Source organism: Pyrus communis, chromosome 17, assembly GCF_041283825.1.
Source record: "Pyrus communis isolate YQ-2024b chromosome 17, ASM4128382v1, whole genome shotgun sequence".
NCBI lineage: Eukaryota > Viridiplantae > Streptophyta > Magnoliopsida > Rosales > Rosaceae > Pyrus > Pyrus communis.
In genome coordinates, this window is record NC_142581.1 from 13,933,001 (window position 1) to 13,943,596 (window position 10,596).

Genomic DNA, 10,596 nt, shown 5'->3' on the forward strand with positions numbered 1-10,596 from the left:
CATCAACCTTTAGTTGTGATGGTCTAATTACCAACTTCCCTTGAGAACAAGCTTTGCAAGGGTTATCATTTGAGGCAGCAATGTGTCTGCTCACTAATGGATGTCCATTAGAGTTGGTAATGATCCTATGCATCATGGTAGATCCTGGATGACCCAGATGGTCATGCCAAAGCATGTAAACTTTTGAATCAATGAACTTCTGGTTCATGACAGTATGTGATTCAATTGTCCTTATGTATGTATAATATAATCCACTCGACATACCACGCAACTTCTCCAATATACGCTTCTGGGTATCATTGGAGGTAATGCATAGATAATCCACATTTTCTGCACTTTTTGTTTCAATGTGGTATCCATTTAGACGTATGTCTTTGAAACTCAACAAATTTCGAGTAGATCGAGTAGCATACAATGCATTCTGTATGGACAATATTGTTCCATTTGGTAACATAATCTGGGCTTGCCCTGAACCTTGAATTACATCTGAAGGTCCTGATATTGTTGTTACCCCTACTCTTGTAAGTCTTAAGCTTGAGAAATACTTTCGATCACGAAGTATTGTATGTGTGGTTGCACTGTCTGCAAGACAAATATCTCCGCCATTTCTCATGTTCTGAGAATAACCACAATTTTTATCCATGCTCTCTGAGTAAGAGAATCAGAGTTAAAAGCAAGTTATAACAAGAAATTTACATGCCACTTTTATTGAATCTGAAAATACTACAAGTTCAGCATAATAAAAGTACATTAATGATTCAATCGGACCGGTATACTTCATTTCCCCTTTCCATAATAAAGTCTGGAACATCTAGATGAGTTGTGTTCAACTGCCCTGATAAGTCAAACACTGGATCAGGTATATCCATTGGTCTAGCCTGGTCGAGAAAGTTGGTCTCGACACCCTTCTCCTTGAGGGAGGCTTGATACAGATCCACTAGATGTTTTGGGGTACGACAAGTACGCGCCCAATGCCCATTACCACCACACCTATGGCAGGCTCCTTCAGAGTTTCTAGGAGCATTGTTCAAATGAGCTTTGCCTTTGTGGCGATTCGTATTTTTGAAGCTCGGGCCTGAATTATGCCTCGGAACCTGGTTGTGAAACTGAACTCCATGGTTCTTGCCTTTCCTATTCCATCGACCTCGCTTGTGGCCACGTCCTCGTTTATGATTATCACCACCAGAGGATGTGGCGTTCACTTCGAGGGAAGCATCATTCACTTCTGGGAACGGTGCAGATCCAGTAGGTCGGGAATGATGGTTTTTCATCAGGAGCTCATCATTCTGTTCAGCTACTAAGAGCATAGATATCAGCTGGTTGTACTCAGTGTAGCCTCGCGCTCTATACTGCTGCTGCAGGAGCACGTTGGAGGCATGAAATGTGCTGAGAGTCTTTTCCAGCATATGCTCCTCAGTAATAATATCCCCACAGAGCTTCATCTGAGAGGTAGTTCTGAACAATGCAGAATTGTATTCTGCCACTGACTTGAAGTCTTGAATCCTCATATGAGTCCACTCATAGCGGGCCCTTAGAAGAATCACTGTTATCTGGTGATTGTATCTGTTTGTCAAGGCATTCCAGAGAGCTAACGGATCTTCAACCGTTAAGTACTCGCTCTTTAGCGCCTCATCAAGATGGTGGGGAATGAAAATCATAGCCTTTGCCCGATCTTGAGAGGATGAGTTGCTCTTTTCCCTGATGGTATCTCCAAGATTCCCTGCTTCCAGATGGATCTTGGTATCCAGTACCCAGGTCAGGTAATTCTTCCCGGTAATATCCAGGGCAGCAAATTCAAGCTTCGCCAAGTTCGCCATTTTCTTTTCTGAAAGAAAATGAGATGTGTAAGAACTTGCAATAATATGTATTCCTGGAGGAATATGATGTTAGAACTTCTGGTTCTTACAAATTTTTCATTTTGATCTTCAGGCCAAAATGATAAGCACTCGAAACTTCTGGCTCGAGATTTTCAGGATGAATGAGAAGGGCGATCGTACCGCACCATTCTCATTGAAATAATGTAATATAGAATGGGCGATTATTCCGCACCACTCAAGTAACAGGAAAATTAAATATGCAGAGCAGCGTGGGCGATTATACTGCACCACATAAAATTGCAATGAAATTAAATAGCAGGTAAATTCGAATATGCAGGGTAGGGTGTGCGATTATACCGCTCTACCTAAAAATTGCAGTAAAATTAAATCTGCAGTCCAAGATAGGCGATGATACCGCACCGTCTTGGATCGCAGTAAGAATAAATTTGCAGTTCAAGATGGGCGATTGTACCGCACCATCTTGGATTGCAGTAGAATTAACATAAATAAATACTGGGTTAGTAATCAATCTCTACACCAAACAAGTAATCAAAGATCTATGTAACCGTTAGTTGGAGAACTAAGAGCAGGCATGGAGCAAACAATTCGTCATGAGGGTACACGGCGCAGTTGAGGCAGAGGAAGAAGATGAACAGTAAAAACCTTAAAGGAAACATTTTTTTCTTTCTTTCGTTCGTTCGGCGAAGAGAGATGAGAGAATAATTATATTTAGAGACTCGTGCTGATAACGTGTTATAAAAGGGTTAAAGTTTGAGAGAATAACCTTTTTAATGGTAGGTGCAAGGTAGATGTAAAATGTCACACTAAAACTATAGCACAGGCAGATAACAAATAAAAGCAGAGAAAATAGATGATGTTACTGATATTTTTCTCTCGTTCACTTATTCTTTTCTTTCCTTGTAACTTAAAAACATGCGGAGTGCTCTATTTATAGAGCAACTCCAAACTGATGCAGTTAATGCATCTTGAAATTTATGAAACTTCGTCTGACTATACAATCTCTTTCACTTTGCATGGGCATTGAAAACTTTGCCCATGCAGAAGACTTTCACAAATGAAACTGTGGGCATTCATTGCCCATGAGACTTTTCAACAATATCGCCTTTTACCAAACAAAAGACAAATCTTCCAGTCAATTGCTTAGAACTTGTATTCCAATGAGTATATTTGCCACTGCCCAATTTAGTTGGAAATTCAGTCTCTAAGGCCATCTTCAATGGAGATGGCTAAAGATTCAAAAGTAAAAAAATAGTTTGATTTGTTCAAAAATCCATCTCCAACCGATATCTAAGCTATAATTCTATGGAGCCCACTGTGACATCCCGTCCCGAAAATATCGAAAACTCACGTGTGAAATGACTACTTTGCCCCTAGTTAGTTTCTTTTACGTTTATTGGTTGTTTAGTGTGGTGTTGGCATGTGCTGGGCCACACACACACACTGTCACTCTCCCAGATCCCATGTCCCTTTCCCTGTCTCTCTCCCGTGCTCTCATTCCTTCTTCTTCCTTCGAACGTACAGACACACCCCCCAAATCGCATCAAATCTTTGCAGATCGAGGAACCAAAGCCACATTCGAGATCGTGAAGCTCGTGGGAGTCCAGTCGTACCATTTTCAGGTGAGAACTCTGTCGTTTTCACGTCGATACGACGATGTCCGTTTTGAGTACTATTCATGCAAACGTAATTTATCACGTTTTAGGGATTTTGAAGCTGGTAGGTAGCTTGGTGAGGTCCCAGGGAGTCTCAGAGTAGTTCGTTTGAAGAATTTGGACGACGAGATCACTGTATTCGAAGTTGGCCGGAGTTGGTTTGTGTGTGCAGGTGAGAATCTATGATTTTTAGCCCTTAAAAGTTCTTTGGTTGTGTTCTCCTAGTCTTAGGCTTCATTTTGGTGCAAAAATCACGAAAATTGGTTGAAAAATGAGAGAGAAATCAAAGGTTGCAGGTTTTGCGATTTTCCGGCGCCGGCGACGGCACCGGAGGTTCGCCAGGGAAGGAGACGGAATATTCCGTCAAGTCTGACGGAATATTCCTGACGCCGTTAACGGAATCTGTCAAAACTGACGGAATATTCCTTACGGCGTCAGTTGACGCCGTCAGCGTGCCAGGCACGTGCCTGCGCGTGGCCGGCGCGTGGGGGCGCGTGCGGCGGTGGAAATTTTTTCTAAAAATTTGGGTGTGATCCTGAGGTTGTGTAGAGCACGTTGGTATATTCATTTGTCCAATTTGAGCAATGTATGAGAAGTTATTACGAGAAGTTGGTTATGTGCTTTAAAATTAACGTTTTTATAGTTGTTTCGCATATATGTGATACGTATCCCGAGGACGAGCGTGGTCACTCGAGGCAGGTTTTCCGTATATACCTATATACTATATATGTCCCAGAAATTGATTAAATGGTTATCAGTTATATGCCATGCATTACATTATCGTTATTCATGCATCGTTGGTTACGTTAGTAGTTGCATATATATATACATATGCATATTGGGTGTTGTGGACGCACAGGTAAGTGCCAGGTAAGTGTTATCCATATTTACATTCAGTAGTGGTTTGAGATGCTTAGAGAGCTCATAACCTGCACCCCCGGTGTTAGTGCTCCCGCCCAGAGTAGGGCACAGTCCTTCACGTGATGTTCACCTCCCGCACCACACGCTCAGCTTGGATCCAAGTTAGGTGCACAGTCCTGTCGTACAGACCACTTTAGGTGGTTCCGACTCGTAGGTGACCCGCGATTATTCGCACAGCCTTCACGTGATCGTAGCACTAGAGCGTATATATGTATTACACCCAGGCCTGTCATACAGACCACTTTAGGTGGTTCCGACTCGTGGGCAGGTTTAGTTATTGAGTTTGAGATTTGAGCTCTATATGCAGCCGTACAGGTCACGTTAGGTGACTCCGGCTGCCAGACTATATGTTATTGATATGATTTATACCTGAGCACTTGCATTTCGTTATGAGATTTTGACATGGCATATTCTTGAGCATGATTGGCATATCTATACACATACGTATATATGTTTATTTTCTAGGAAGTATACCGGTTTTACGGCGAGGGGTTAGAATGTATTTTACTAAATGGTTTTCGAAAAGCTTTGCTTAGCAGTTTCGGTGGTTTCCTAGAGGGCTTTCCCGGCATTTCTGACAAACACTCACCAGCGTAGGGTCACCTTCGGGTGTAATATTGTCGAATCATTTTCTTTGGACTGCTGTAGACTTAATGCTCTGAACTTAGCGTCTCACTTACGCTAACACATGTTTTTAGTACTTTGTATGCTAGTTTTTTTAATTATTCGTACTCTTTATATTACTATTTTATTAGCTTCCGCACGTGCACATGGTTACGTCACCTTCGTGTGACGGCCAGCACGCCTTGATCTCGGTCGGGGTGTGTCACCCACCATGTCATTATTTGACCAAAGGGGCACTAGGATGGCCAAATCTAGCCCCCTTTTAAAGCATCGCCAATGGAGGCTTTATTCTCTATGAAGTTACTAAATTTGAAGCTCAATGAGGAGGAAAATGGGGTTAGATCCACCGTTTGAGCTATCAACTTCCTTTATTGGGTAGTAAAAAACTGAGCTACATCTAGCCCAAAGTAGTGGGTCCCACAAGAAAGTAGCTATCCATGTGGAGAAAAACTTGTGTGGGGCTTGACTTGCCACTAGACTTAGCTAAATGACATTACAAATCCATTCAAAATTCGCCATACGACAAGTATTAAATATAATCATTTATAATTCTTTTTTATTTAAGATTCTCATAAATATTTTTTCTACTATTTAATATGCACCATGAGATCAATTTAATAGTTCATATTTACTTATTTTCCCCTTTTTTTTTTCTTCCCGAATATTTCTTTCAGTATATGTTTTGCCGGATCTTCACTTCCTCCTCTCTCCCACTTTTTTCTCTCCCAATTTTTACTCTTGCTTTTCTTCAAAGAAAATTCTGCACCCTAAGACCTTCTCCACTTTTATCAAGAATTTGTAAGTTTTTTGTTGTTGTTATTATAAAATAGCTGATAATGTGAATTAGACATGAAGAAGAATAACCCATATATATATAGGCATATTAGGGTTAATATACTGGTCTAGTATTTGATTTTTTGTTGTTCGTTAATATCTTAGTCTGATGTTAGGGTTAATATGTTAGGCTAATATTAGGGTTAATATGTTAATGTGAATAACCCACATATACACAACATTTTCTTTTTCATTCTTTATTATGAGTCTATTATTAATGTTAGTCTAATCTTTGATATTTTTTCAATTGATAGGTTACTGCCGAATTTACTTCTTTCATCTCAAAACAATCTAAGCTCAGTATTCTTTCATCAAGCATCTTGATAAATATCATGTACAACCTCTTTGACAACACCTATGCATCACCCTTCAAAGACAGAACATTTTGAATATCCTTAGCTCAAAGGGATAATGGTCATTGCTCCAAAATCACAATATCAAATTCAGTACTTCAGAATTTCTGTGAAAAGAGTTTTTCAACAAATATCAATTCAACTAGACCGACGCGAACAAACAATCCAAAAAAACAATTCAGCACACATGAAGTACGATGAAGTGGGCGCCAATTATTTCATGAAAACAAAAATACAATTTTCAAAAAATATGAAATGAAAGCATGTGTGGCTAACCAGATTTCGTGCTTTTGGGAAAAAAAGAAGGAGAAAGAGGAGAAGAAAAAAAAAAAATGTGGTGTAATTTAATTAGTAGAAAAAATAATTATGAGAATTTTAAATGTAAAATAAATAATAAATTATTATATTTAAGATTTGTCACGTGGCGAGTTTTGAATGGACTGTAGTGCCATTCAGTAAAATCTAGTAGTAAGTCAAGCCTCACACAAGTTTTTCTCATCCATATGAGCCAAATTTTGCCACTCTCCCCTCACTTGCAAATACACTTATACTCTCCTTTTATTATTTTTTTAATTCTTTTTCTTTGCATATTTTTATTCTAAAGATTCTCCTCCATTTTATTTGTATGTTTAATGTTTAAGACATAAAATGATATAAGATGTCACAACACGTCCCGGATTATTCGTACCGTAAGTGTGAAATGACGGTTTTGCCCCTAGTGGTTATGTTTCATTGTGTGGTTGTTTTGGGGTTTGGTTGGCTACATTTGGACCCCACACACACACCCACACACTCATCCTCATCTTCTGCCCTGTCCCGAGTCTCTCTCTTTCTCTTCTTCTTCTTATGTGCAGACAAGGATCAAAGCACTCGAAAACGTTATGGATCGAAGTAGAAAACCATACCTTTGTGTTCGTGAGGTTCATACGAGTTCAACCATACCCATTTCAGGTAAGGAATCCTACGATTTCATGTCGAACTTGAAATCCCCGATTCGGTCACTGTTCATGCACACATGAATGCGTTTCAGGGAATTTGAAGCTTGTAGGAAGCTTGGTGAGGTCCTTAGGAAGCTCGGGATGGTTCGTTTGAAGGTTTTGGACGTCGGGATCGTGAGTTGCAGGTTGGCCGGATTTTTCGAAGTTTCTCCGGCGAGATTCTATGAATTTCAGGGCTTGAAAGTGGTAAGGTTTTGTTCTATGTGTTGTAAGCTTCATTTTGGTGCAAATTTCATGAAATTTGGTTGAAAACGAGTGAGAAACAAAGATTAGAAAATTTTCCAGTTTTCCGGCGACGGCGACGGTGCTGGAGGTTGGCCGAAGAAGACGACGGAATATTCCGTTAGCTTGGACGGAATATTCCTAACGGCGTTAGGTTAACTTTAACGAAATCTGTTTGTTTTAACGGAATATTCCTGACGGCGTTAAATGGCGCCGTCAGTGTGCCAGGCACGTGCTTGGGCGTTGACGGCCCGTGTGGCCATGCCTTGGCCGGCGTGTGGGGGCGCGTGTGACGTCGAAAAATTATTTTAAAAATATGGGGATGTTCGTGAGGTTGAGTAGATCACGTTGGTGTATTCATAAACCCCATTTGAGCATTGTATGAGAAGTTATTACCTAGTTTTGGTTATGTGCTTTAAATTAACGTTTTTATAGTTGTTTCACATATAGGTGAGACCTATCCCGAGGATGAGTGTAGTCACTCGAGGAAAGGGTTATGTGCTTTAAATTAACGTTTTTATAGTTGTTTCACATATAGGTGAGACCTATCCCGAGGATGAGTGTAGTCACTCGAGGCAAGGGGGTTATGACCCTTCTACATACCAATGAGTGGGCTATTGGTTTTCCGTATATACCTATATACTTGTGATTTTCCCAGAAAATGAAATGAAATGTTTATATGTTTTAAATGCCATGCATTGCATTTGCCTATTTATTTATGCATTAGTAGTTGCATATATGTACGTTTAGTGTTGCGGACATACAGGTAAGTGCTAGGTAAGTTATGGTTTATGTTTGTGATTAGTAGTGATGTGAGATACGTAGAGAGCTCATAACCTGCACCTTCGATGTTAGTGCTCCCGCTCAGAGTAGGGCATAGTCTTTCATGTGATGTTCACCTCCCGCACCACACGCTCATCTTGGATCCAAGTTAGGTGCACAGTCCTGTCGTATAGACCACTATAGGTGGTTCCGACTCGTAAGTGACCCATGATTATTCGCCCAGTCTTCACATGATCATAGCACTTGAGCATAATTATTTACACCCAGTCCTGTTGTACAGACCACTTTAGGTGGTTCCGACTCGTGTGCAGGTATAGTTAGTGAGATGGAGATTTGAGCTATAGATTCAGCCATACAGGTCACGTTAGGTGACTCCGGCTGACAGATTACATTGTATTGATTGACATTACCTGAGTTACTTACCTTTTATGTGGAGGCATTCGAGATGGCATATTTTCTGAGCATGTTTTCTATATACGAGTATATTCTATTTTTTTGGGAACTATACAGGCTTTATGGCGAGGGGTTAGAACTTTGATAACGAAATGATTTTGAAAAGCTTTGTTTTTGCCCACTCACACTTTATGTTTTGCACCCCTCTGGGTTCTAGTTTGGATTGCTCTTTTGGTGGCTCTCGAGGGATTCACGGCACATCTGACAGATTATCACCAGTGTAGGACCACCTCTGGGTGTGTTTAGTTGGTGTTTGTTCCTTTGGACTGCACTAGGTTTTCTGTGCTCTGAATATTATTTTCCACACTTACGCTTGCACGAGTATGTTAATTACTCTATGTGTAGTTTGGTTTTTTATTTGTTCATACTTTTATTGTTATTCTTAGCTTCCGCACTGTGCACATGGTTACGTCACCCTCACGTGACGACCAACACGCCTTGATTTCGGTCGAGGTGTGTCATAAGATGTTCTACTAAAAAGGCTTACTTTTATTAATTTTCAAATGAAAACACACTACATATTAAAATGACATTGAAAGTTTAGAGACCTGAACCAAAAACATAAACAAATAACATACCTAAATTGTAAGGGCATTACAATTTAGCTATGAGATTAAATCTTATTTTATTTGATTCAGCGAAACAAAACAACAGATAAGATTGAGATAATATAACCTAATCAAACGGTTAATAAGTGATGAAAATTAACTTTGTCAAAATCTGAAATCTTTTTAGGTTGGAATGTTTATAAATTTTTTCTGTGATAAGAAGTCCAAAAATTAACTTAAGAAAAGTTAACCTAAAAAAAATTATCGCATAATCAAATTACTACATAAATAAATATATACAGCCCATATAGAGCCCGAAAGTAAATAGTCAATCTTTGGGAGAGATTCTTTAATAAAGCCCCAAGGATTCCTCAGAGCTCTAAAATGAGCTATATCCACCACTTTTTCAACCCCATATAAAGCCCCTCGTTGGGGATGCTCTTAACCTGTTTTGGGGCCTAGCTTTTTGGTTACAATAATTAATTCAAATCAATGGCTAGATTTGAAACATCCAACAGTAGTTTAATTAAATTAATCAATAAATTTAAAGTATAAACTTAAAACTAATAAATTATTAAGGGGTTATATTTAGTCCCTTCTGGAGATGATATATGAGTACAACTTGATATTGTTCATTTAAAAGCACCTTTGTGTAGTAAGCAGCCCTTTACCATGGTGATAAAAAAAAGTGTTGTGCTCTAGGATGACAGAGTAAATTCAAACCTCATCGATGGCTAATCTAATATTTAACTTACTAATGCTAAAGCTCGACTAAAAAAATAAATGTGTAAAACTATAATTTTGGACAAAACTATGTTTAGCCATTTCGATTGAAAATAACTTAAATATTTCAATTATATCCCAAACCAAAGGAAAAAAAAAAAAAAAATCTCTTATTATTTTATTCTACACGCGTGTCGATTGGCTGGAAGTCTCAATCCCTTTTATCATCGTAACTTTTTCACTTTTACATTTTTTTTTTTTGAGGTTTTTGACAGACGGGAAAGCATTATCACTCGAATATAGAATAAAGGTAAATTTTTAACAGTAGCATTATACATCCAGTTTTGGCATTACATCTTAGATTCGGGTGGAAAAGTAGCAAATGTCCCAACCAATAGAAAACCATAGCATATGTACAAAAAAAAAAAAAAAAAAAAAGTTTGAACTATCTTCTTTTCTACCGTACCTCCATTTCAACCTGCCCAGGAGTTTCAGTCAACGAAAATTCATAATCCCTTTTCTTGTGCAGTATGAAATCTAGTGCTCATATAAGTCAGTGATCAAAGAACACACAAAGATCGTTATCTTTTGAGAGAGGAAAAGAAGCGAGTCGTTCGGGGTAATTTGGTATTGTATTATCCCTCTCA

At 39.0% G+C, this 10,596-nt stretch overlaps 1 protein-coding gene across 1 annotated transcript; it reads right to left on the bottom strand.

The window, feature by feature from the left end:
• Window positions 1-678: 678 nt before the first annotated feature.
• Window positions 679-2,163, bottom strand: LOC148689503 (uncharacterized). The gene is made up of 2 exons (XM_088689709.1): window positions 1,907-2,163; window positions 679-1,825 (listed from the first exon to the last, which is right to left on the bottom strand). The coding sequence occupies exon 2, from the start codon at window positions 1,815-1,817 to the stop codon at window positions 759-761; it is 1,059 nt and encodes a 352-aa protein (XP_088545835.1). The 5' UTR covers window positions 1,818-1,825; window positions 1,907-2,163; the 3' UTR covers window positions 679-758.
• Window positions 2,164-10,596: the final 8,433 nt, after the last annotated feature.

Coding starts and splice junctions, on each gene's coding strand:
- LOC148689503 (XM_088689709.1), bottom strand. CDS start 1,817: ATGGCGAACTTGGCGAAGCTTGAATTTGCTGCCCTGGATATTACCGGG.